At 36.7% G+C, this 27984-nt stretch overlaps 1 protein-coding gene across 1 annotated transcript in view; it reads left to right on the forward strand.

Moving 5' to 3' along the window:
* The first annotated feature begins 1283 nt into the window (after window positions 1-1283).
* The window catches only part of ATP13A3 (ATPase type 13A3), a 36392-nt gene continuing 9691 nt past the window's right edge, over window positions 1284-27984 (forward strand). Inside the window, exons 1-25 of the mRNA XM_010081456.1 lie at window positions 1284-1294; window positions 4286-4379; window positions 6327-6500; window positions 7264-7434; window positions 7725-7795; window positions 11771-11851; window positions 12992-13061; window positions 13728-13862; window positions 14647-14719; window positions 15457-15588; window positions 16547-16726; window positions 19646-19803; window positions 20443-20631; window positions 21546-21607; window positions 22172-22322; window positions 22773-22889; window positions 23602-23619; window positions 23711-23864; window positions 23951-24071; window positions 24668-24792; window positions 25725-25903; window positions 26368-26490; window positions 26573-26652; window positions 27288-27330; window positions 27428-27537. Of these exons, the coding sequence (XP_010079758.1) occupies window positions 1284-1294; window positions 4286-4379; window positions 6327-6500; window positions 7264-7434; window positions 7725-7795; window positions 11771-11851; window positions 12992-13061; window positions 13728-13862; window positions 14647-14719; window positions 15457-15588; window positions 16547-16726; window positions 19646-19803; window positions 20443-20631; window positions 21546-21607; window positions 22172-22322; window positions 22773-22889; window positions 23602-23619; window positions 23711-23864; window positions 23951-24071; window positions 24668-24792; window positions 25725-25903; window positions 26368-26490; window positions 26573-26652; window positions 27288-27330; window positions 27428-27537 (2822 nt within the window). The remainder of the gene's footprint in view (window positions 1295-4285; window positions 4380-6326; window positions 6501-7263; window positions 7435-7724; window positions 7796-11770; window positions 11852-12991; window positions 13062-13727; window positions 13863-14646; window positions 14720-15456; window positions 15589-16546; window positions 16727-19645; window positions 19804-20442; window positions 20632-21545; window positions 21608-22171; window positions 22323-22772; window positions 22890-23601; window positions 23620-23710; window positions 23865-23950; window positions 24072-24667; window positions 24793-25724; window positions 25904-26367; window positions 26491-26572; window positions 26653-27287; window positions 27331-27427; window positions 27538-27984) is intronic.

The raw sequence follows: 27984 nt of genomic DNA on the forward strand, positions 1-27984 counted from the left end.
GGAAGATCTCTTTGCTTCCCACACCCCACATCAAACTTGAAGGGTAAAATTTGCACTGAAGTAGTTTTGTTAATTATGCCAACTATTAGAAAACTGGCTTCAGATAAACTAGTGGTCCTTAGCTCTCCGAACTGTTCAGGCATACTGATTGAGACTTAGTTCTTTTACAACATTTTCCTTAAAAAATGTGCCATGTACCTTTTATACTGTTGCTACATATGTTTATTGCCTATAAATATTTTGGTAGAACTGCTTGGTATCCTGGTTGTGTAGTCCGGATAGATCAACAAATAGATATTGATGCAGTAATTCAGAAAAGGTGCAACTTTGTCTTCACTGTGGGGGATGCATGTAGTTTTTTGGTTCTGTACACTGCTGTAATTTCTCCAGTAATCCAATTTGTCATCTGCTTTAGCTCCAAAATATTGACTTAAATCTGGAACAGCAGATACTGTCCTGCTCGTAGCCACAGCTGCATACCCATTAGGACAGAGGCAAATAACAAATGCAGTTTAAATTAATTTTGATATACTTATTTTTTAAAAGTTGTAGCTTTGCTGTTTAAGCTTGTGAGCCAAATGTATGCTCTTAGAAGCACTTACACTTCAGACACTGTTCAGCTGAATGCTACCATTTGTTAAATTTATACCTGCATTGTTGTAAAATGTTCCAAGTTACTTAATTTTCTTAGTCTCAGTGGAAAACAGCATTTCTTTTACAGACCTTTTTGATATTTCCTGCTGTTCTGGCTCTGGAATATGCTTAGCTATACAGTAGTAGCTCAATGAGTAAAAATTATGTAAGTGGAGCGACAGTGACTTTCACCTTTCCATTGTTTTTGGTCCCTTTCTTTAAAAGGAATAAATAGTCCTTTTTGGTTGCTATTTTCAGTTTGCTAAAGGGGGAGAGGATTTCTCTGGCTGTTCGCTCCAGGGAACTTGTGCCGGAGAGAGGCTGAGTGGCAGCCCTTGCGTCAGACATATTTTATATTTGGATATTCCTGAAGTCCGTGTTGCTTCTTGTGAGTGGATTTCAGCCTCACTTCATGCTGAGTACTTCTAGAGTGTCATACTCCCTTGTAGTCTGAGAAGTCCAAGGCTTATTTTTAAATATGTAATTAAACATTTAAAGTACTGAAATGTTTAATTTCCCATCATAGTATAGGAGTAAAGATCAAATGGAGATTACTAAAGTCTCTTCTGAATTGGTGAGATGCTGCTACTTTCTTCAGTTTGACCCAGCAACCTGAAGTCACCTCCAAAGAGGGCAACCCTGTGGAGTCGATGGTGGTGATGTTCAACCCTAACTTTCAGCAGGGCAGTGAGAAACAAACCTGAAGCAGTAGTGTGTTTGAACTGTTGATGATGAGCTGGGGCTGATGATGTGCCAACAGGGATAAGATTGGAGAAAGGGTGCTGTTCTTTGTTGCTGAATAGTAATGATTTTCATGACCCATTGACTAAGAAAAGATCTCTAATGTTTTCTAAGTTTAGAGATTTGAATTTGGGTTTAATATGGAAAATTACAGGCAGTATGTGAAATATTGAGAATTTGTGTGTTAGTTGAAGGTTGCTGAGTAAATGAGTATGTATAAAATAATGCAGATAGAGCTAACGATGTGAGTCAAAAATAGCTTCTTAATGCTCCTCGTGTGTTCCCTGTGTGATTCTGCCCAGCTGTTCAAAGAACTCATTGAATTGCAAGAATTACTGCTGGTGCTTGCAGTGCTGAGATTTCCCTTCATGCTTCTTCAGACTGATGACTTGATGCTCCTTTGTAGCTGTGAAACAGCCCTAAATTAAAGCAATTGCACTTCTCTCCCATGCTGCTGCAGTGCCCCATAAGGAGCCTGTTCGGACATGTTTGCCATATGGAAATCTCAGTTGAGATGTGTTGATCTTGAAGCTGTTTGCATATATTTTGCTGCCTAGTGCTTTCCTGTATCAAGTATGGTTGTTACTAGATAGGTTGAAGGTTGGGGTTTTGCCTGCAGGCACTGTTTCGGATGTTGCAGTATGCTATAGCAGGGAAATGCATGTTTGGTTGAGTGGACTAGTTCAAGTATGAAAAATCTGTAATTCTCTCATGCTGTGAACTCTATTAGAAGTATAACTCTGTAAATACACAAAACTTTTCCTGGCAGCATGATTTCTTGGTTGAAAATGTGATTTGTATGGTGTACATAAAGTTGTTTGATGTTATCAATTCAAAGATTGTTCTTAGGAGCTTTCTTAGCAATCCTGCTAAGGACAGATTCTAACTGCTTTCATATCTATCTGTATTTCTTTCCCAGGATAAAAAACTGTTTAATGAAGAAAAGTGGCAATTTAAACAAAAATGTCTTTTAGAACTTGCATGACTTGTGTGACAGATAAGGAAATATCAGTGGTGCACATCTTTTGGCTTAATTTCCAAATTAATCTGCAATAAGAGAAGTATTCATAGTTCAGTGCTGGATAGTAATAGAAAATCTTCAGCTTAACAATGCAAGGAGCATGTGAGCTGGTGTTTCTGTCAAAGGAGAGAGTTGTTATCAAATTAGCTTCCTTCCATACAGAACAAAACACAAACTGTGTCAGGCGCTGGATTTATGAAGTGCTGAGTGGTTTTTCACCTGTGCAGGAGCCCCGTGTTACGGTGCAGTTGTTTGCTTGAGTGTGTGTTTCTTCCCCTAGGACCTTGTTCAGCAGTTGGGAGTAGGTTTCTGGGGAGACCCGGATTTGGGCAGCTAAAGAAACCTTTTTTGTTGGGTTCCTGTTTCATTTGCTTAATTGGAAAGGAGGTGGTAGCTTGCAGAAACCGCATGAGCATATGATGATGTTGATAAACTACAGGGGTTGGGAGATAGAACCTTTTGAAGTTGGCATTGCTGCTGAGTGTAAGTGCATGGATCCAGGGGCTGGCTTTGAGAGGATCTGAGCTGAAGTCTGGTGATTTGATTTCTGAAAACATTGAGGAGTTAATGACAGCAAAGAACTTGGTAATGGGTGTGCTTGTATCATAATGCTACCTAATAATAAGTATTTTGAGTAGTGGCATCCTAGTCTTCAGTGGACAGCTGAGATTAAGTGGATGGCTTTCACCTTTATTTTTTTTTGTAGCAGCCTTCTGTCTGAAAAAGGACAATTGCAGTAACTACTTGTGCCATGACAGCAAATCCTTCATACTTGAGAACTGCTTATGTGCAGTGGTAGTAAGTGCTGTCTGTCTTGGGAGACATAAATAAATGCAGTAAATAAAAACAAAGGCTGTACGTGTACAGTGGCAGTGCAGAGAATGATAGTTACGCCTTGGGAGGTGAGCACTGGCTGTTCAGTGTTTTTAACGTGATGTGGGTGCATGAATTATAAATTGTGTACAATTAACATGTACAGGGGTGTCCGAGTGAATGTTAGGTGCAGTTTTAATTTAAAAAAATAAGCTTTTTGACTTGGTACCTCTGATTTTCTTTGTTCATGTGATGTTGAAACTTCTGATGAGCCTCACAGTATGCTGTAGCCTTTTGTTTGTAGTTCTTCCCTATTGGAATAGGGATCTGTGTACAATATGTTAATCTCATAGACAGCCTCATATTTTTTAATGCCTTTTCCTTTTCATGAAGCTTGTTATCATAGTCTGTTCTCAAAGCACCCCTTCAGATTTGCAACTGTAAGAGATTAGCAATAAGAAATGAACCCATTGATACAAACTGACTAGTAGAAGAATTGGAAAAAAGGGAAAAGACTAGCTGACCATCAGACGTGTCTTAATTTAGAAATATTAAACTGGGGACTAAACTTTTTTTAGCACATACTTACTTTTCTTCTCAGATGAGAAATGCACATCTCAGGGGTACAATGACATTCCTTGTGGAGGATGGCCTGGCTTCTGAAAACATCTGATTTGGAGCTATTACAGTGTAGAGTGATATAAATGTGTGATCTTGACATACTTTTCAGGTTTTTTTTTTACAGGTTTAATTTACATTTCCGTTGTTAAGTTTGTTGAATGTACCCAAAACTGCTTGCTGCATGTAGAATGTAACCAAGTTAAATGAGTACACGCTCTTTTTCTGTCCTTCAAAGCCTGCTGTTTCTGCAGTATTTCACTTGTATTCATCTAGCGTTCAGTCTTAAAGCTTTACTAGAGCTCCTTGGGTTGTTACTACTGGAAACTAGTTAACAGTGCAAATTTAAGATCTGTATTAATATGTTGTCAGTGTGTGTGCTAACAGAAAAAACCTCAAAACAACCTAATAATAAAATAAGTAATGTTGCTTGAATTTTTAATTCTTCTGTTGTTAAAGGTCTTCCATATCTCAAGTTGAGAAGTTCCATATCATACTAAACATGGAGAAAGAAGAAAAGAAATTTGTCAATAAAGCAGAGGAAGATGAGATGGTAATTAGTTCTGTTTGTCTGTTTTTATACAGTGAAACACATTTTCATGGTTTTCTCTCTAAATGGGGCAATTACATTAGGAAGAGGACTGTCTTAGTTTACAATTTTGTAAAGTTATCATTGATAATTTTTTTTGGTATTAAGAAATCTAATCTTGGGATGGGGAATGTTTTTGCTGAAAGCCTTTGCAAAGGTTCTGAGTTGGCTACATTGAGGTCAGCAGTCCAATAGATATAAGATTTTGGTACTTATCTACTTTTTTTTTTTAAAGGAAAATGGAAGCAAAGTGGGTTGGTTTTTTTGTTTGTTTGTTTTTTTTTTTCTTCAAATTCTGGAACTTTTTTCTTGTCATTTAAAACAGGTTAATGCTCCATAATCTGACTGTACTCTGCATACTCTTGCATATTGATATTTATGCAGATAAGACCCGTTCCCTAAAGCATGGTGAGCAGTTTGGGTATTTGGTAGCACATAATCTTTGCTTCCTGCTAGAGCAATGGTATCTCTTGTTGGCAGTTGTCTTTGACAAGAAAATAGTGGCAGCTGATCTTGAAATTTCTAGTCCATTCTAGAGACAGCAGAAAATATTTGGGGTATAAAGGGATTTTTGTTTTAAAAATGGTAGATTCCTGTGAACTGAAGTCCTTGTTCCTTCTTTGTGCATGCTACTGTGAAAAATGGCTGTTCACTAGACCAGAGAGTAGGCAAATACACATTATAACAAAAACTGAAACTGAGATGCTTATGGTCTGATAACAGAAATAAATAGTTTTCAGAGGAAATAATTTTGTTTTGCCCCAAAAGAAGCATTAACTTCTCCCGCTGTCTTTAACCCACCTGTTTTTATTGGTAAGGAGTGAATACTGGCTCCAGTGTTTTGGGGGTAATGGAGAATGGGTTTTATCTCTGCTTTTTGTCAGCTGAGAAGGCTGAAAAACAAACTTGTTGAAAAGCCTTTTCTTAGGAAAGCAGTGTAAACAGTTTCTAATACCTTGTAATGAAAAGTACAAAAAAATTTGCAGAAAGTTGGTGTCAATACGAACAATATGGGTGGGACACGATGGGAAACTTCATTGCCCTTTTGTAGCAGGAAATATAATCTAATGATGTAATGTGAAACTCAGGAATGTTACACAGCATCTACTAAGTCCCTGAATTATTTTCTGTTCCTGACTGTCATCAGGTTAAGTTGGTACTTGCCTTTGACCAGGGCACACTTAATACTTGGTGGGTTTTTTAATGGGAGAAATGGATTTTTTCAGCTGGTGCAGGTTACAGAACCTTTGACAGTGCGGCTTGCAGTTTCTAATGTTTCACAGTAGCATTTCTTGCTAAATGTCAGGCAAAATAAGCCAGTTTCTCTACTAAAAAGTAGTGTTTGACAAGTTTTTACATGCTTGTTTAGAAAGTGTGAAATTCTGCTAGCAACAAAAACCACATATGCTAGCAACAGAAACTAGTGCTATGCTAGCATTCAAAACTCAGCACGCTAGCTAATCAAATGCTAATGTGTTAAAATCAGCATGTGACAAAAACAAGTGCTTTTTCTCTTAATTGCTTGGTTGGCTTGTGCTTGGTCATGGTTGTGGTCAAAAATGTGGCCGTTCACTGAGAGTTAAGGCAGGTTGTGTTGCAACCTCAGCTCTTTGAGAGCAGTGCAGAGAGGAGACAGGTCCTGTAATGAAATGTTGTGAACAGTGCGCGTGCTCTGCCTTTCTGAGGCTTTTACTGATTTCTGACTGAGCAAAACAGTCCTTCCTTTTGTTGCCTCCCTGTCATGTATTAAGTTTTTTAAATCTTCCCTTCCCTCAGGAAAGGAGGAGAAGATGACTTTGAAATTTGATTTGCTTTAAATAACTCACTTTATAAAAAATTAATTTTGGCTTCCCAAGACAGAGCAGTTAAAGAGGTTCACTGTTTGTTATTTGTTTCTCTGTTTCTGTGCAGGAGATCTATGGTTATGAGCTGTGTCGTTGGAAGTTGGTGCTAGTTACTGTAGGAGTGATCTGTTCCGGTGGCTTTTTTCTCCTCCTCCTCTACTGGATGCCTCAGTGGCGTGTAAAAGCAACATGCAAAAGGACTACGCTTAAAGACTGTGAAGTGGTTCTGCTGAGAACAACTGTAAGTCTATAGGAAACAAGTTTGCAGTTGTTTCACATCCCTCTTGCTGCTTGCTAAAATACACAAATACTTACCTGCAATGTAGATGTGGTTTTGTTTTACAGCACTGCAGAACTGTGCTCCTTGGTACTGTACATAGCTTTGCTGCCCATATGGGAAGACTAACAGCTGTTTGCAGAAAGAAAGTTTTGCTTTTGGATATTAATTAAATATGTATATGCTGTTGTCATCAAAAGTTACAGAACAGATACCTTGTTCAAATAACCTGATAATGTGGTTTTCAGGTTTTATCTCCTTTGTTCAGGAAAGATGCATTTGTTGAATGAAGGTGTAACTATGGACCCAATTGTGGTTTGATTTCAAGTGATTTTCTTCCTCCACAACTGCTGTGTGTAGTCCCTGGTTCTGATCTTGTGTTAAGCCCTCAGTTATTTGAAGTTGCAGGCTGAATGCATAGGAATCCCATAGTTTGTCCTACTGCAGAACAGCTATCTTAAGTTGAGAAGGGCTAGAGATGTCAAAATTCAAGGACCAAGACTCATTGCTTAAAAAAAATAAATCTTTCAGTGCAAAAAACGTGCTTTTAGAATTGTGGAAAGAAAATGTGTTCTAAAGGTAGTTGGTGTTAACTTGGGGATGTCTTCTGTAGTTATGTATGTGCTCTGCGAATCTGTCACCTGTTGACACATTTTGCTCCAGCTGTTACAGTAAAAGACAGTTTAAAAGATGTTTCATCCAACTAATTTTTTTTCATCTTTTTAAGGATGAATTCAAGATATGGTTTTGTGCAAAGGTTCGCATTATGCCTTCTTTGGGAGCCAATCCTTTACAGAATCCTAACCCTATAGTACACAAGGTTTCAAATGGCCATGCTGTTCATTTCTGTGAATCTGCTGCAGAAGAGAATAAAAATTATTTGAAAAAATATTTGCCTGTAAGTAAACCTGCGATACTACACTTGCTAATTTTCAAAGTGTCTCAAGTAGTACCTAAACACAATACCGTACATGTGAGCTCCTCCTTTTGTCTAGAAGACTTAACTCATTCTTTGGGTGGAGCACAAATCTTTGCCTCAATAGCCTGTTACTGGAAATTGTGGAATGCTTGAAAGATTATTTTGAAAGAAAACTATTCATTCTGCAGTGAAGTTTTTCTAAATTCACTTTGTCAGAAGAGAAATGTTAAGCAGTGCTAGTTTAATATATATGTGTGTTGCCCTTGCAGATTCGTTATTTCACACATCACAGTGTGAAGTATTTCTGGAATGATTCAGTTCAAAGTTTTGATGTCATACGGTAAGAAAACTTTTTTCTTTTGTGTTGTGCTTCAAATGGCATTTTAAAAAAAATACGTTAGCATGTCTAAGAATATGGTGAAAACTGGTATCATATTCTGACCAGCTGTTTTAGCTCATTGAGTCTTTGTTTGAACCATAGTGAGAACAGGGAGATTTTAACTCGGTTTGAATTCTGAAGGAAGGTATTTGTTTAATCTACCTTTGTCAAGCACAATTTGTATAGGGTGACAGGCTGCATGCCTGTGCAGGCTTTTTTCCTGTTCTTGGAGTGTTATTTGAGAATCAGAGCACCTGTTTATAGACAGTAGCTACCCTTCTATAAACTCTTAACTTTCCTTCTGATGGAATAACTTACATTTTTTGCATTGCTGCTGAGCTAGACCCAAAAGGAATAGCTAAGAAGAGAGGAATTCACCAAATGGCTGTTGCTCACCTTTTGCGTAGGTCTTTGCTGCTACATTTCTGTCCAGTTGAGTAGAATTTGATTCCTCTCTTGCCACTCTTTAGTAACAAAAAAAGGTCTCTTGCATTGACGGAAAATGCCTTTTAGTGGGCAGTACTATCTGCGCTCACTGAATGTGATGTGCTGTATTTTCTTTTATCCAGCAGCACTGTTGCATGGCCTTAGGGTTGACGACTAAAGTTCTTTTTTTCTGGTGCTACTGATAAGGCTTTCTCATAGTACAAACAAGTTAAATCAACACAGGCTTCCCCGTTTTTGACAACTGCTTGTTAAAATAGGTACTTCAGATCAGAAATATAACCTCTTTTTAACATAAATCAATGTTCACTGCACTGAACCATCACATGGAAAAGTCCAAGCACTATGTATAGAAAAAAATTAATGACCAGTGACCAAAGGAAAGAAAAATAGCCATAACTTCTCTAAGAAGCATTTGCAGAGTATGTTTCTTCTTATGTTTTCAGAAAAAGCACGTGCAAATAGTGTGGAAAGTTGTCACCAATTACAACATTTTAAAGAAATTATCATAATACAAGCAGTTACAAAACTGAGCACTCCTCCTCTGGGAGGGTGGAAATGTCTCAGTTCATGTCTAAATAATTAAAAATTTTCTATGCATTTTTTATGTTAGGTCTCATGAATTACAGTGGTGCAGGTAGTGACACTTGTTATTTTGCATTACACAGTCCTGTTTTCATGCCTATAGTGTTGCTAATTTAAATTGTTCAAAGGTTCAAATTTCCCCAAAGATGAGATTAAAAAAACCTCAATTATATTTCTATGCTAAGAAACAAGTATGGGAAAAAAAATCATACGACTCCACATGTTTAGTAAAAAATGTTGTTCCTTAGCATTAAATCAGTGACTTGAAACTTGGCATTTGTTGGCTGCTTGACTGTGCCTTTTGATATTCTTGTGATAACTCAGCCAATTTATAAGCCCCAGAAAAATCTCAGATATGCCTGTGAAGTTATGTGAGCATTTCTTTAATCGCATTTTTGCTGCTGTGCCAAACTTTCATTTCTTTGATGTATTAGCAACGACTGAGCCTGCCCACTTGTTTAGTCAGGTACTGTAGCTGAGCTGGACACCCTTATTTAGCAATTGGATAAAGAGGAGAAAGAACCGAATCCAAGACATACCCAATACTGTCAGAGTGCTAAGTCACTTTTGCACAAGGTCAAACGAGAATGAGAGTTTGCTGTAACTTTTCTCTAAGTGAATTAGGTGTGATCATGTAGTGAAGTACTAGATGCCACCTCTGAAATAGTAGCTAAAGTTATGAATGATAAATATTCTGAAAAGTAGTCTTAAACATTTGTCCTTCATCGAGATACTTTTTCTTATAGAATCATAGAATCATTAAGGTTGGAAAAGACCTCAAGGATCATCAAGTCCAACCGTCAACCCAACGCCACCTAACTCACTAACCCATGTCCCTAAGCACCACATCTACACGTTTCTTGAACACCTCCAGGGATGGTGACTCCACCATGTCCCTGGGCAGCTTCTTCCAATGTTTGATCACTCTTTCAGTGAATAAATTTTTTGTAATATCCAGCCTAAACCTCCCCTGGGGCAACTTGAGGCCATTTCCTCTTGTCCTATCACTTGTTACTTTAGAGAAGAGGCCAGCACCCACCTCACTACAACCTCCTTAATCTGTTCTTCAGTTTATGTTAAAAACAGAAATTGGTATTACCTAATGACATGGTAGAGAATCAAGTTATATTTGTAAAGAGATAAGATATGACACTGAGGGCTTTATAGTAAATTCATAAGGCAAGCAACACAGTTGTAGTTCTGATCTAAGTACAATACTGCGTCTTGTATAGATAATTTCCTCTGTGCAGTTAGTTATGCAAGTATCCATAGACAAAACTGTTTGATCACATAATTAAAGACTTAGCACAATACAGAAGGGAAGCTAATTAAGATTTCTTGGGCAGCTAATTTGGTTATGAAAGCTTGAGTTTCATATCATTGTTCTTTTTATAATAATGAAATATTAAGATCACTGTTTTAAACACAGGAAATGCAAGTATAATTCTTAAACTAAATCAGACTTGGTCATGTAGCCAAAGAGGATGCAACTTTGACCTTGTATGTCTGTTTTGTTTTAGCTAGTGTCAACTTGATCTGAGTTGATGAGTGCTTTATGTAATATGTGCACACAGGGATTTTTTTAAGTGCCCTGGGAATTCAGTACTGTAACAGTATTGTAAAAAGCAGATTATGTCCTGCTAGAAGCTTTGTCTTTGCATGGACATTACACACATAGGAATGCATATTTGCATATAAAGCACTTAATTTTAGGGGCTCTTCTTAAACCCCCTGTTTACATTCCTTTTTGTGTGGGAAAAGTTAAATCATTTGGAATAGAATGGGAAGAAAGGCACAGTTATTAATGGAGTTGTATATTTACTCATCTAAAAGTTGTAATTTTAAAACCCTTGAACTTGAAAAATTTTAGGGAAACCTTGTAGTCCTGTGATCAGATTTACACATTAACATTTTCACCTTCTGTTCTTTTATGAGAAGTTGGCAGAAACATGATTCTAGCCTTTGCAGTAGTGAGGATATTTAATGCTTTCACTGTGTTCTAGAGAATGGAAATAATTCTTACTACATATGCACAATAAAGAGGTTTTTTTTTTTTCTTCACTGTGACAACTCTGGATCCTTTTTTGTAGATAACTTAATAGATATCCAATATAAAAAAGACTTGTGTTGAATAGTGCTAGTTTTGTCATGTCATCCTTTGTCATGTTACCCTTTGGAAGGTAATGATATTTTCCTGTGCATCCAAAGTATGCCTGGATATTGGGCATAATATGTCTGATTTACTGAGTTTCGTAATTGAAGTTATCCTATAGCTGTAACCATGTTTCAGGTGTGCTTGCTTATCTGCAGGTCTTCTAAATGGTAGAATTTGCTTTCACAGCATGTAGAAAAGTCCTGTGCAGATGAGTCTTCCAGTGATAAGGACGTGCTTGAAATGTAGACTGTCCTTTAGCTAGTCAAAGAGAAGATTTTGGTAGCAAGATGCTGCAAAATAGCTTCAGTATGGATTTATTTGATAAATCGATTAACAATTGTTTCTAAAGTGCTTCCATTACTTCTTAGAGGCAAATGAAGACAATTTGAAGAAATATTAATCCATATTGATTTCGTATAATGTTTTAGAAACTTGCTCACTTTGTCTTTTTAGAGGCCTTTGAATACTAGTAGTGCTAATATTTTATTTCATTTTTTAAGTGTGTCCCCATTTTGGTTGAAGTAGGTAGGATTATCCTACAGAGTAAGATGTCAACAAGAGGACTGCTTTTACTATCTTGTTGGTATCTGCAGTTGTGACAGAAACAGCTAGAAAAACATTAATCCATAGGCTTTGCTCGTTTATAATACAGTGTAACTCTTGGCAAAGACCTAGCTCTTTTGAGTTACTGAATGCTTCATTTTAAATATCAGGTTTCTTAAATAACTCATTGGTTTTTTTCCTTCACTTAGAGGTCTAGATGAATCTACATTCTGTTCTTCAATTCATAATGAACACAGCACGGGACTGACAAAGGGAATGCATGACTACAGGTAATGTTACAGTATTTGAGGGAACAGTGGTTTTCATTCCATTACCTGTGCTCCAAGTGTGAACAAAACTAGAAGACAATTGAGTGATTAGTGTTTACAGACAGGCTTTTATACTCCTTTCAAAGAAGGCTGGCAGATGTATGAAATTCTAGTTTTTCTTTCCTATACGTTATGTAGGAACTAGTCTCCGATACTGTGTTGAATTACTTTTCTCATACTACGCTGACCATGGGAATTGGAACTATTGCTTAAAATAATGCTAGAATATATTTCTGAAATTGTGTTTACTACTTAACATTTTGAAATAGAATGAGTACAAAAAGTATAGCAAGCAGTTCTGTTTTTAACCATGTTGGCTGTTTTTAACCTTGCCTGTTAAGCATACTTAAGTGCATAGTTAGAGAAGAACTTCGTCTAGGAAAAACCATTAAAATGTAGTTAGTGGTACCTAGTGAACCACTAGTGATTCTTGTGAACAGCAGGTTGGAATGTATATTGTGAAAATGCCTGTACGTACTAAATTGTTGGTGTTTTAATTCATTGATACCATTACCCAAACTAGAATAGTTTGACTTCTGTTGCATTCCTGGATAGATTTTTTTGCAAATGAGTGAAATATGGCAGTATCTGCTTGCTCTTCAGTCTGTTTTCTGTGAATTTATGGCCTTTATTACAAGAAAAGCCCTTTACTTAGGAACATCCTTTAAGGTCTTCTTCATGTCAGTGTAATTCAACCAGGTCAGATCTCATCAGAGGTTAATTTCTTGCCCTCCCTCTCATGATTTGCCTTTCTTCATGTTAAGAATAAAACTAAGATGGGGAACCATGAAAACAGTGTCTTACTGCAGGATAAGTGTTAACACTTATTTGAACTTAAGTTAATGAGAACCCCATATTGGCTTTCAGAATGACATGTTTAATAACATTAGACCTATATACAGTTTGCAGGGAAGTCTTATGAAAGAACCTAAAAATAAAGTTACAGTTTAAATTGAAGTATAAAATAATTATCTTCGTATTGGAACATCTTAGTAGGTAAACATTTTTTGATAAATGCTTTTTGAAACAATATGATAAATAAAAGGGTTAATGGAATTACTTTAAACAAGATTCTTAATAAAAATTATTTTTTTAAAACAGAAAAGCATTCTATGGAGTAAATGAAATTGCTGTGAAAGTGCCTTCCATTTTTAAGCTTCTGATTAAGGAGGTAAGATCTTTTCTTTAACAAATGAAAAAAAAAGTGTATTGTTAAAAGCTACTTTAAGTACAATGACTGTTGGACTGGTTTTCAAATAATAATGTAAAACAGAAACCTTCTCCCAGAGCCCAGCACTGTAAAGCAAAATGATATGGACCTTTATTTTTGAGCTCTTCAAACTTAAGAGGCTTTAGCTATAAGCTCTTCTGAGTTCACAACTTGGTGCCTTAGCAAGGAAGTTAGAAAATCTTCTATGTCGAATTCTTTTAGAGCATGTGCGTCTTTTTTTTGTGTTGATTTCAAACATAAAATGATCAATTTGTATTCTCCATTGTCAACCTTAGGGATTATACATTACAACATACGCATCAAATCAAATGTGTTTTGTAACTTAATGTGCATCAGATGTTCCCATCATTTTGCTTTGAGATGTAGGGGGAAAAGTACAGTGTCTTAAAAGTACGTATTCGTGTATTATTTTAGTGGGAACTGTGCTTTTGAGGGGTTGAGGGAGTAGTGAAAAAAAAGGGAGCAGTTTGGCAAAACAGGTGAAAATATGTATAAAAACTGACAGGTTTGTCTGCTCCATGGAGAAGGAGGATGATTCTGACTTTATTCTGATGGAGAATGCATGTGACCTTTTGGTGTAACTTTAATGTTCTGTCACCCTTCCAGGTTCTCAACCCTTTTTACATTTTTCAGTTGTTCAGTGTGATATTGTGGATCACTGATGAATATCACTACTATGCATTAGCAATTGTGATCATGTCTGTAATATCCATTGTTAGCTCACTCTACACCATTAGAAAGGTAAGTTCAGAGAAAACAGATGCATCTTTTCAGATTTTTACTGATTGGTTTATTCTGATGTGAAATTGCCTCAATCTTTAAGAATTTTTCAGAGGTATATAAGTAGAATATTGTAATTGGTTTTCTCTCTTTGAGCTAAAAGAATTTCGATTTACAGTTCTCTGAGACTCTTCTCTGCTGATTTTCGTGCTGTTCAATCAGTAGGTTGATGTCAGATAACAGAAACACTACGTCACTTAAATAAAACTGGGATACAAATTTATGTATCAGGTTGTATTGACAGTATTGTCTGTCTGTATTGACAGATTCCATCTTCCATTGTTTCCTTCTGTTCAAAAAAGTTTGTTAAATTGATGATGCATACTGCTCTGTAGACTTAGCTGTAGCTGATGGAAATCAAAGTAGTAATTATGCTTAAACTGCAATCTCTGAATTCAGACTAGAGTCAAAAAAAACCCCTCTTACCTTAGTCCAAGTTCATACAATTACTGCAGTTTTTGCTTAATGTATGTTAATGACCAAATGTTTTTATAAGATTTTACATGGCAGTCTATGTCTGCTTCCAGAATGCTGTTAAGGGTAGGAACCTGTACAGGTTGATGCAGTCAAACATTTTTTGCCCATAAGTTTCCTAAACTATGTTCAAGAGAATGTTTTGAGAAACATTTTGTTGTAAAAAGTACGTTAGTGAAGAATCTTGTCAGTTCTGCAGGTAGAGATAGTGTTCGTTTAGAAGAAGACAAACTTTGGTTTTAAATAATGTACTGTTTTCTCCTCTTTGCAGCAATATGTTATGTTACATGACATGGTAGCAGCTCACAGCATTGTCAGGGTTTCTGTCTGCAGAGGAAACCAAGGTAAGTTTCACAGGTGGTTTGAAAGGTTGAGTTTAAATTGTTCATTAAGTGTGAGTGTAAAGTTGGTATGCATCTGTGCTTGCTTTGATCAGCTCCAAGTGCTTGCATTTCCTAGCAGAATTTCATGGGAGGAGGAGAAGTTGAAAAGTGGTATTTAGATAGGATAGCTATCTGTTCTAGATGGTATTTTTAGCAGGTGTCAGGTTTGTTCTAGACTAGGTGCTTGTCCTATTCCTGTTTCTCATTATCTGCCACTCCACGTATGTAATCCTCATTGTAGTTTCTTTCTTGGCTTAAAGACGTGCATGTGTTTTGTTTCCATTACAATATATTACCCAGTAGGGGCTGCAAGTTGATTTCTGGACTTTTGCTCATTTAGATACCACCGTAGATGAAGATGGTTAGGTTGTGGTGTGTGATATTGTTTTGTAAGACATACCTTTGTGTTGGACTTGTTTTTATTCTGAAGTTATACTTTAGTTAGTTGTTTATATCTTTTGTACAACCTTGGTTCCTTTCATTTGTTATGATGAACTATTTGTGCTCTAATCTGTGTTGTGATTGGGTGTTTCAGTGGTTTTTACTGTATCTTTTCAAAAACTTTTCATAATGCCATTAAGAAAATGGAGTGTAATCTTAATTGTCACCACCTGGATTTTAGCCATCTTAGCCATCTTTATCAGGTTTTGTAGATGGTGGTTATTTTCAAGTAAACTTGTTTGTGTTTTAACACTCAGAAATAGAAGAAATCCTTTCCACTGACCTTGTGCCTGGGGATATCATGTTGATTCCATCTAACGGGACAATTATGCCCTGTGATGCAGTCCTTCTCAGTGGTACTTGCATTGTAAACGAAAGTATGTTAACAGGTAAAGTAAACTTGATACAGTTATGCGCGGCTAAGAATATAGTTTATACCTGTGTGCATGCTTAACTTGCAGTATGCTGTAGCAGAAGTGAATATGTTTCTTTTGTTTGAAATATGATGTTCTTGCAATTAAATCTGCTTCTAAGTACTCCTGTACTTATGTTCTGCTTATGTGCAACAGCTACCTGGTACTGCTTGGCAGCTCCAAAAATGAGTGATGGTTTTTTGCTGAAAAGCTTTTTTTCTTGATAGTTTGTCTTCCTGCCTCTTGACTTTGTGTTCTCAGTACAGATTGAGTTCTGCAGTATGTTTCTTCAAAAAAATTTTGCCCAAACTTTTTAGCTGCTTCCAAGAAGGAAGGTAGTGAGTAGAATATTCTGGTATATTTAAAACTGGAAATTATTATCTCAAGTTGTGCCTGTGTACTCTGTGGTTAAACCAGGGACCTGGTGTATTTGAAGGAGAGCTTCAGTATGATGGACTTGTTATTCCTAGGATACTCTGTCTGAACTGGCAGCATTTAGAAAATTGTAGTTCAGAGACTGTGTTTTATCATGTTCAATTATTTGAATATACTTGAGCCTCTCGCTGCTGCTAGTACCTTAAAAATTTATTGCAGCCCTAGCTTGAGTGTACTGAGTCACCAAAGTAGCAGAGAGTAATTTTCTTCAGCTTCTAGTTTTTCTGAGTAAAGATGTGGTGATGCCTTGCAGCAGGAGAAGACAGCTTGTCCTGTTTTCTTAAAATGAACTGTATTTTACACCTGTCTGATTTGAAGTAAGAGGCACAAAAGCTGTATAGGTGTTACAGTTAAAAAGGTTTTGAATTGGGAATCTGGTGACCTGAGACTAATAAATGAGAGACTACCTAAAATTGAGATTACATTGTTCTAATTGAAGTTGTGAGGAAAAAAATCTCTTCTTATTTGATCTTGCTTAGAGACTCTTTTTCCATTTAAGGTGAAAGTGTTCCTGTCACAAAGATTAATCTACCAAATCCTTCAGAATATCTGAAACCAACGGGAGATGAAATATACAGTCCGGAAGTACACAAACGGCATACTTTGTTCTGTGGAACCAACGTCATTCAAACCCGTTTTTATACTGGAGAATTGGTCAAAGCTCTAGTAGTGAGAACAGGTACCAGTTGCTAAGCGTATCACTTGTTAACGTACTACTCGCTTTTGTAGGTGTATGTCAGCTGATACTTTGGAGTATTGTGTTGAATGTTGCTAAGCTTGGACAAATGAGTATGCCCCAAATAGTTTGATAAATGTCTTACAACAATAATAGAACTAGATAATGGCCTGGAGAGTATCAGCTGACAAGCAAGAAAGTGAATCAGTCTCTAGCATTGATTTAAAACTTACCTGAGTGCATTTTCCTGTCCTTTAGATGTCTTTTGTGGTGTGCTGGTTGAACAACATACGCCTCTTTGAAAAGGTTTGGCGTACCATTGGATTGGGTGGGAAGTGGGGAACGGCTTCTTTCAGTGGAGTCATTGCCAATATAAGATGTTTTTCTTTGCCCATGGTTTTGTCAAAGCACATAACATTTGCCTAAAAAAATGTGTTCATTTTAGCCCTTCCTACAGAAGTTTGTTCATGTTCATCCTAATATGTTAGGGGTTTGGTTTTAGATAATACAGATGTTTGATTAAAAACAATTGCACAGACTAATGTAGTTACGGGACTCTGCTTTACAAATATCATCATAAGAAAACCACCACAAAATAGATGAATGTAAGCTATAATCCAAGCTACAATATAATTGGATAGAATAAATTTGACTACATTGGCTAGAATACTATTTGAAGCAAGTTTTCCAACAAGTAACTTCATCCTAATTAGCCTCTTCTTTCTTCGGTGTCTTCACCTTCTGTTAGTCTGTTTTAGCAGTATATGTTCATATTTTTTTTATTATATTCATTAATGTCTTTCCAGAGGCTTTTATTAGTGTGGTTTTTTTTTTTAAGAAAAGTATTTCCCTTCCCTTGAACACATCTCCCCTTTAATAATATCCATCTCAACTTCTTTTGTCTCTTAAATAATACAATTTAGGTGCCCAGCCTGATGTGTATGTACAGATAGGTGGTCCAAAACAGCAACAAGGAAGGATAATTTTCTTTTTTTTAAGTCTGAAACCATGGCTTGGAACTCTTATGAGGAGAATTCTAATTGCTTCCAACACAGAGTCTTACAGCCCTGACATATGAAGTAATTTTTTTAATCTGCTCTTTGTCCATGACAGGTCGGAGTTAGCTCCTATGTTGTAAACAGGATGAATTTAGCTCTGTGGACCTTGTTCAGATTTTACATATGGACAAGTACACTTTTCTTGCTGTGACTATACACAGAGAGGCACAAAGGGATATAAAATCCTCTCTGTTCTCCTGTCTGGTTTACAGGGATGGCTTTTAGGCTAGTAGGGAATTTCCCACTCCACAGAACTGGATAGATGTCACAGCACTTCTAGCTTCTCACTCCTAAGATCTTCAATAGTAAGAGCCAAAGTAGTTCTTAGCTAGTGAGATGCAAGTAAAAATGCCTTTATCTGAGGGAGGAGGATGCCACAAAACTGAAGATACTAGAAAACTGTGTCCTTAAGAGAGTTCTAGGAGAGCAGAACTCCATATGGTTGTGTGCAAAGATATGTAGTCTTAATCTTGTTGTAAATCAGGATATAAGATTGATCTGCTGTGAGTGTACTCGCTGTTCTCTTCAGAGTTAAGCCTTTAACATTAAATGTTCGATGTTACAGCTGAAATATACATAAAATACTGATGAACTAAATGTATTCATTTTTTCTGCTCCTGAAACTCAGTTGATGGATATGTTAGTGTGTATGTAGTTGTGGCTGCTATTGTACTTTTAAAGAATTAAAAACTGGTTATTTTTGTAGAGAATGGAAATGTTCACTGAAGCTGTCTGTATGTCCAGTGTGTTCTCAAGTCACCACATGAGGTTTTCATTTATTGCTTTACCCTGGTGTGTTCTAGCCTTTGTGGCTGCAGAACCTTCTGCAAAACTGTTAAAAAAAAATCAGAAGTAGTTCTGAGTTGTTTTTTTTTTGACTGCTATATCAAATTATAAAACATTCGTGACTAAATACTCGAGTCCGTACTGACATGCTGAACTTCTCTGAACAGGCCCATGGTTTGTGTTCTGCAGTAGCAAATTAAGAGCCTGGAGGCTTCACGCCTTGTTCCTCTTGCGATGAATTCATCTTCTTTATGACTGTTGCAATAGCTGCTTCATTCTGGTAGAATCTTGTGTGCCAATATCAGCATGGAGGACTTAGCCTTTGCTGGGATGGCTTGCAGCCTGGGAAGCTGTCAAGGAGCTGTCGCTAATGCCAGCAGACCTGATAGTGATCTTGAGGTTGTAGGAACAGACTTTGAAGTCTAAGCAGATACACAGTGTTTCGGGCATACAAAACTGGGCACTGGTGTTGGCCTCTTCACACATTAAGGCAAAGGTTTAAGGAGGATCTCAGAGTATCCATTGGTTGTCTGGCTCTAAGACAGAAGTCAAGGCTCCTAGTTGAGGTGTTGAAATATCATCAGGAGGTGAGTTTCTCCAAAAGATGACACTGTATGCTGCAGTTTTTTTCTGAATCTTTCTGGCTATCAAGGGACATAAGAGACTTTCCATTTAAGTACTTAAGGCTGGACTCTATGAATAACTTCATTTTATTTTTGGAAGGACTGGCTTAATTAGACAACTAGTAAATACACCCACTAGCTCTGCACTGTGAGGGACAAAATGCAGTACAACAAACTCTTCCAGGCCAAACCATGTGCAGGTTTACTGTCGCTATAGAAGAGGGGTTCATTTGCATCAGCTGCATGTCCTTGCTACAGGAGAGAAGCAGTTAGTATGATGTGCATGTACATTTTTGAAACAACTTAATTGCTGTATTGCAAAACTTCTGTTACTGTGTATTGAGAAACAGGCTTAATGAAATGACTAGCTTAAGGGTTTAATTGCGGTTTTTAATATATTTGAATAGCCTTGCTCTTGTTTATACTTTCAATAACTTACTCCTTTTTATTTCTAGGCTTTAGTACTGCTAAAGGACAGCTTGTTCGTTCCATACTGTATCCAAAGCCAACTGATTTTAAACTCTACAGAGATGCCTATTTGTTTCTCCTGTCTCTGGTAGTGGTGGCAGGCATTGGGTTTCTTTACACGGTTGTCAATAGCATCTTAAATGAGGTATGTTTTAATTCCTGATCCAGAACTGCCTTACTTTAGAAAAGTGTTGATAGTGATTTCCAACACACTTTAGATGATGCGAAACAATTCAATTTTAAGTGAAATTTTCTTTGTTTTATTTTGGAATGAGGACAAGCTTACCACCAGAAAAGCAGAATTTGAATATATTACAGTGAAATTTGAGTTCTCCTCAATTTCTACTGACCCAATTACTAGACTTTTATCTTTATTGTAGATAAGATTATCATCTGACTGATATCCAGTTTGAAGAAATAGGATACGGCACTTCTAAAGCATGCTGCAGGCAAAAAATTCTTACCAATAAATTGATAACCTGATAACCCTAACTTTTTTTTAATCTCTAAAAATGTTGCACTATTCAGTTACTGTTTTAAAGTAATATATTTGCAGGGGAAAAAGTGAAAACTTGAAGTTATGGGTTGTGGATAATGTAGGACAGGATTATTGAGGCTGCTGATGGTGAGTGAAGATTGTGCTAGGTTTTGGGGCAATCCAGAACATGCTATATTGGGGAAAGCAATGTGTGGATTTTGCTTTTGGTAACAGTGATGTAATACTTCAGTGGGATAGTGAATCGTTTATTGAGTTCTTGTGCATTAACTCTGGCCTTCATTGCAGGTTCCAGCTCATACCATCATCATTGAGTCTCTTGACATTATCACTATCACAGTGCCTCCCGCGCTCCCTGCTGCCATGACTGCTGGCATTGTTTATGCACAAAGAAGGCTGAAGAAAATTGGTATCTTCTGTATCAGCCCACAAAGGATAAATATTTGTGGCCAGCTGAATCTTGTGTGTTTTGATAAGGTTAGGTGAATTTTGAAACTTTGCTACCTGGAGAGACATTGTATTATAAATGGGAATTCATATAGACTAGCAACTACAGGAAAATTCATTACTTTTGTATAAGTTAGATAATTTTTGTCCTATTAGCTTCCGGGTATTCAGTGTTTACCACCTGTTAACTCAATTTAGTCTGCTCTAAAAAGTGGTTATAATACAGAGCTACTTTGTGATCTCAAGACTCCCAAGTCCCAACTTACTACTGGCACCCCAGAAATGTGAGAGTTGGGGACTATTAAGAGGTTTATTTAGTACACAGGCTTCTGGAAAATCAAAGTGTGAGGTCAGACTTGTTTCTTGTTTTCATCTATTTCAATGAAAAGCCAAACCAGCACATTTTATTATTATTCCTTAACGGAAACGTGAGTGAAAGATAGTAATGCCACTAGCCAGAATCCTTTGCTTTTAGCTAAGTCTTGTGTAAAATTTATCTTCCTCCTTAGATTTTTATCTGAAGTCTTAAGTAGCCACACTAAATTTATTGTTTCCCTTGTAAACATATTCCAATTGCTGTTTTAGCTGTGTAAGAAGTTAGTCCTGAGGGTTTAGTACCTATTTTCTGTTACCCCAAACCCCTGAATATAGAGGTGTTGAGCCATCATCTGTAGATTTTAAGGGTCGGTTTCATTTGCCCATTCTCCAAGGAGGGGCATGATTGCTTTGAATGGTTTTTTAAGTTAACAGAGTTGGAACTTAGTTAATAGCAAAAAACAAGGGAGATAATGCATTCCCTGTCCTGAAGTGTTGATTTTTAAGTGAAAACAAAATCTATTCTTCAGGTGTAATTTGATTAATTAGCTTGTAATTTTTGCTTTACCTGAGGTAACTTGTCTCTGAAGGCTTTTTCTTCTTGCCATACCCCTTCGTTTGTTTTGCAGACTGGCACGCTTACTGAGGATGGCTTGGATCTTTGGGGAATTCAACGGGTGGAAAATGCTCGGTAAGGATAAGCTCAGAGCTGATAGCAAGAATGATATTCAGTTGTGCTTTAACAGCTTCATCAGAATAGAATAGAAAATTCAATGTGAGCTCATATATGTTTGCGTTTCTGTAATGAGCTGTAGGAAGGTGTAATTAAAGTTAACTCTCAGGAGGCTGAGGTGGATTTTTAATTTGTTAGTCTGAGACCTCTTTAGGTTCATACTGCAGAAATGATGCAGTTAAAGTATAGCGCGCTTCCTTATGGCTGTCCTCCTATGTGATGACTTTTTGGGCTGCTAAAATGAATTTGCTTAGCTAATTGAGTTAAGTACAAAGTGATGAGGCCTCTCTATGAGGAATTAAACTAGACAATGAATTAACACAGAGTTTTTGAAGGAGACAGAAGTTGTGACTGTTTCTGAATATTCCAGCCCAGAGTCTTAATCTGTTTTCTGTAATGTGTGAAAGTACAAGTGAAGAGACTTGTGCAGTCAATTTTCTTCTGTTAATCCAAACAAACCTTTTGAATTGGCTTATAATAAATAATTACAGTGCTAAGTATAATATAACTTCATTGTTTTAGTTTCCTTTTGCCGGAAGAGAGGCCTTGCAGTGAGAGCTTGCTGAAGTCTGAGTTTGTTGCTTGCATGGCAACTTGTCATTCCCTTACAAAAATTGAAGGGGTACTTTCTGGGGATCCGCTTGATTTGAAGATGTTTGAAGCAATAGGATGGGTAAGTGTCTGCTTGTTTCTAGAGAAGCAACGTTTTTAAGATCAGTAATCTGAAATTTCCTATGCTGTTATATGCAATATAAGCCATTAGGTGCTGTTTCAAGCTGTAACTGTCAAATGGTGGGCTTTTGTCAATGCTTGTGTGTCAGAGGAAGTCTTAGTGTGAAAATGTTCCTAAAATGTGTTCCGATTCATAGAACTGAAAGAATCTGAAGAGCTAATTTACTGCTTTCTGATGTTGTATGTGGCAAGGTTTCAATGCATACAATAAACGTGTAAAATAGCTAAGTGGATCTCAAGTTAACTGCTGAATTAAGACACAATTCTTACAGGAAATCTTGTTTAGAAATATCACTGCACCTTGGGCTGACTTCAAAGGCTAGTTTTTTTTCTGAAAATTATGTTATGAGAAAATCAAAGTTAATGTATAAACTAATTATTTTTAACACAGATTTTAGAAGAAGCAACTGAAGAGGAAACAGCCCTTCACAATCAAATCCAGCCGACAGTGGTTCGACCTTCAAAACAACTTTTCCCAGAATCCAAGCAAGCAACAAATCAAGAAATGGTATGAAAATTCAAAGCAGTTCTTTAAGTTAATCTTTTGCATTAAACAAATACATTTTACCATGTGCTGTGGTTCTGGCTGGTATAATTCAAACAGGATCCAGACTTTGTGTTTTTTGATGGCAAAGATAGAGAAGACATGTTTAAACTGTTGTTGAAGGTAGTGGTATATGACACTTTCTGTCTGCATTTTGAAGTATTTTTTTAATACTTCAGGAGGGGAAATTTAAGCATGTGACTGCATATCCAGGTTATCACATAGCAGGAAGGTATAGCAGAATTATAACAGAAGTGTCTTGTTTTGTTCAGAACTTGGTGTACAAGCTCAGCAGTAATTACCGTGCAGTAATTGACATGTGAATATTCTGGAAACTTATGACATGATTTCTTTGGGATATACTTAATAATCATGGCCTCATTCTTAAATACTGTAGTACTTTAATCATTTACATAGGCTAAGCAGACACAGGTTTGTTTGTGAAAGGTCTTGCAAATTCTAATCAAGAAATCAAGCTCTAAAGTTCTGTCTCACTTGGAAGATACTAAACAGATGCAGTATATTAATATTCAGCTTTTGTGAGATCCATCGCAGATACAATGTGATTTTATGTTGAGAGTGCTGTGTAGATTCATTTACTGATTTATATTGAAATAGTTGGTAGCTGAAAAAACACTTGAATATTCACAGTAAATGTATTTTTTTCTTTTTTTAGGAACTGTTTGAGCTTTCGGTAAGTATGCTTCTTCAATTAAGCATGTACCTCTTTTTTCAAAAGGTATATGGATGTAATCCTTTTCTTCCTTCCTTCCTGTATGGCACAGACGAGTTATGAGATTGGAATTGTCCGCCAGTTTCCATTTTCTTCAGTTTTGCAACGTATGTGTGTAATAGCGAGAGTTCTAGGGGAGAAGAGAATGGATGCTTACATGAAAGGTGCTCCTGAAGTGATTGCCAGCTTGTGTAAGCAGGAAACAGGTAAAGCAACAAACTATTTTTATTTCTTGTGTAGTTCAGCAGTAATAGGAATAATTTTAATAATTCTAAACTTGACCTTTTTAAAGTTCCTGTTGACTTTGAGTGTGTCCTGGAAGAGTACACTAAGCAGGGCTTCCGAGTTATTGCTCTTGCTCACAGAAAATTGGAGTCTAAGCTGACATGGCACAAAGTCCAGACTATTAATAGGTAAGAGTGACTTCACTTTTTTAAATAAGTAACAAGCTTTAAAAGCTGCATGCTTTGGATTAATTAGGAAATATTTAGTTTTCTTTAACTCAATTACCACTCTTCCTTAACTTTCTTCTATCTTGACATATGCAGTTCTGTGCATTCTTTATTTGTACCCTGGACAATATATAGAAATTTAAGATGAGGAAGTTTTTCTACAATAATGAGAGTTCTGAGGAACATCTTTAAGCTAGGAATTAATAATAATTCTTTATGGTATTTAATTTGTGCTAACATGGTAGAAAGCCTCATCAGATTTCTTTGTAACTTAAACACACTTATATAATCTGTGTCTATTGAAGATAATGGCATGTAGTGGAAACCCTGCTGTGCATATGTGATTTTAAACTAAAACAAGGGAGATAAGTATAAATGAATGTGAATGGTGATATCTCTCAGGTCACTTTTTATAAATAAAATTATTTACTTTTCATAGTTAAACATTTCCATTTACCTTGATAAACAGAAAATCAGACTCTTCAAGCTACATCTAATAATTGTGATTCTTCCAATGTTGTGGTTTTTTTTTTTCCCCCTTGCTTCCTTTTCTACAGAGATTCTATTGAAAGCAACATGGATTTTCTGGGGTTAATTATAATGCAAAACAAGCTAAAGCAAGAAACCCCTGCTGTACTTGAAGATTTGCATAAAGCCAACATTCGCACTGTCATGGTTACAGGTTAGCATGTGAACATTGACACTCAAAAGCTAAAAATCCATCTCTTTTTTGGTTTTATTTTAATTACAGTGTATGAAGTCAAATTTTAGTGTCAATAGGTTGGGATTACACTGTATTTATAGCAAGAAGGAAGTTGAGAAACTATTGTGAGAATATTCAGACACCAGTGTTTATTTTTCAGTGAAAGTAGCTTTAAGTCAGAGCTCAGAAACCAGTATGGGGATTAATTCTGCTTTGTAGCTGCTTCTTCCTAGCTCCATGCAGAAGTTAGTTTATACTGAATTGGAAGGTGAAGAACCTTAGAAGTCTTCTAAATCAGACTAGAGGGAAGTCCTGGTCTAGTCTTACAACTGACCCTGCTTTGAGCAGGGGGTTGGACTAGATGACCTTCTAAGGATTCCTACCATTTTTAGTTATAAGTCACTTTTTTTTATTGGATTTTTTTTTTTGTTGAGAATGACTTCTTATGTTCCCATAAGCAGGCTCGGTATCTGTGCTCAGTGTTTTCCATGCAATATGTGTGTTTGCTTTTTAAATTGCGGGTATTGCAACTTTGGAATAATGTTTTGATAGGCTAGCAATACAGCTCAGTGTTTGCACGTTCTGTGGCCATATTTAAAAATCAGTATTTTAAATGGCTGCATGTTTTCTGCCTGATTTTCAATATATACTAATATTTGTCCAATAAGAGATCTTTATGGCTGAAAGAAGCATGCAAGCTTTCTAGTGATGCTAGTGGAGGGGAGGGGGTTAACAGGCTAGACTTTGAATTTTGTCTGTAGGCTTGGTTTGCCCTGAGGTTGTCACTGGTGCGTGAGGCAGTCCTCCTCCTAGTTTAAGACTGTCTTTGTTAGCTTTTCTCTTACATGGAGTATCGTATACCTATTGATGCTCTTCTAACTGAAACCTTCTTAAATGCAATTGTTTAACAGGGGATAACATGTTAACTGCTATCTCTGTGGCCAGAGACTGTGGAATGATTCTACCTCAGGATAAGGTCATTATTGCTGAAGCACTACCTCCAAAGGATGGGCAGGCTGCCAGAATCAACTGGCATTATGCAGATACCCTCGCAAAATGCACTAGTTCATCACCAGCCATAAACTCAGAGGTAATATGAGCATTTTTATGCCCTTGGAGTGTAAGCAGTTAGTTTTACTGTTGAGTTTTTTTCTTTTTATCTTATTCTTTTAAGGAACAAATGCGCTGTTAAGTGTCAAAAATAGATGTACTAGTTAACTTTCAGATTTCAAAAGACCAAAGAGTAGTGAAACAGCTGGAAGAGCTAGTTTTTCAACTGTGATGTGATATTTAACCTTTTAGTTGTGCATGAGACAGGTTTTTTCCAACATTTCAATCTGTTAAGACTGCTCTAGCTGCTTGTAGTTGAAACATTAAACCACTTTTTCTTATTACTAAATAAGTGTTTGCATTGTATGAGGTTTTTTTTCAAGTAATGTCCTTAGAAAACTCCTCTAGCATGGGATGTCTAAGGATACCTTTGAGTATTATCTTGAAATTACAAGATATCTGTGTACATACGCTACAGCTAGAGTATTAAACTACTTTTGATAGGATATTCCTGTTAAATTGGTCCATGAAAGCCTTGAGGATCTCCAGATGACTAAATACCATTTTGCAATGAATGGAAAGTCATTTGCAGTGATTTTGGAGCATTTTCAGGACCTGGTACCCAAGGTAAGCATTTTAGTTGAATATGTGCACTTTTGATGGTGAACAGTCTTGGCCTGTGAGCATTAAGAAATCTTCTGTCTTCCAGCTTGTGTTACATGGCACTGTGTTTGCTCGCATGGCACCTGATCAGAAAACTCAGTTGGTGGAAGCTTTACAAAATGTAGAGTAAGTATTTGCTTAACTATAGAAAGCAGGAGGGTTAACAGTGTTTTGTGTGAGAGGAGGAAAAATTATGTATGCTGCTAGCTGTTTTGCCAAATGAAAAAGGCTGGGCTAGTATAACTTCTTCTGTGAGTTGGTAAAAAAGAGCAGTACCATCTGCTGGCTACTTGTAGAAGCTTCACACTTCATGAAGTTACAAATTATGAAAAAAACATTTTATAAATCTGGTTGCTTGGCTTCATAAACAAATCCATCGAATGTCTTCTGTGTAATAAAGAAGTATTAACAGGATAACTTCTCTACGCATATGGTCAGTATACTGTCTGCTGGTGGCAGGCCTTGCAGCTATACAAAATGCTACAAGAGTCTCTTTACCTAGAGCAAGGATGCTTTACACCACCTTGGAATGATAGAGGGCTGATAACCATTATTAGCTTGGTTGACCTGGCTAAGTCATGTTCATTTTCTGTCTGCTTCCTTGTGTGTACAATGGTAACAGTAATTTAAGCTTTAACCATCACTTATTATTATGCAAACCCTGAAAGAGTCGTATAATATAGAAGTCCTCAGTGAAATAAGCTAAATGGACTATGATTAGGGAATGGTCCAGAATGATGACATCTGTTTGTTTTTTGTAGTTACTATGTGGGCATGTGTGGAGATGGAGCAAATGACTGTGGCGTAAGTATATTTTTATTCTCCATACAGGACTGTTCAGTTAAATTTTAAAGCTGAAAGCAAGTTTTAAAATGTTCTCTGTTTCAATGTTAACTGGCAGGCGCTAAAGAGAGCACATGGTGGTATATCTTTGTCTGAACTTGAGGCTTCTGTGGCATCACCATTCACTTCCAGGACACCTAGTATTTCCTGTGTGCCAAAGCTGATCAGGTAATGCCACCTACTGTGAACTTAAATGCATCTGTGAAACTGGTTTTACATACCCTGTGTTAGTATGTGTTTGATATTGTAGGAGGCCAGTTTGAATTAAAGAGCAAGCCGTACTTTTTCAGTAGTTGTGTTTCTTTACTGAAGGTACTCTGAGTAAGGGTTTGCCACAGCATGATTAGTGGTTTTTTTATGAACACTTCGGTTCATGTAAAGTTAATTTTTTAGAGTGTGAGTGAGCTTATGCATGTTAGTATTTAATTTGATGTCTTAGTGACTGTGTTAGTTTCCACAAAGGCTCTGTGTAATTGCAAGCAGTAAAATTCTTCAGCTCAGCACCATAGAAAGTAGAAAACAAAGTTTCTAAGTAGGGTTTGACTAATTTTTGATTCTACAATTGGAGGTAAGGTAATAATTTTGGATAAACATCAGCCAGAGAAGAATCTGGTT

Source organism: Pterocles gutturalis, unplaced genomic scaffold (assembly GCF_000699245.1).
Source record: "Pterocles gutturalis isolate BGI_N339 unplaced genomic scaffold, ASM69924v1 scaffold27594, whole genome shotgun sequence".
Classification (NCBI taxonomy): Eukaryota; Metazoa; Chordata; class Aves; order Pterocliformes; family Pteroclidae; genus Pterocles; species Pterocles gutturalis.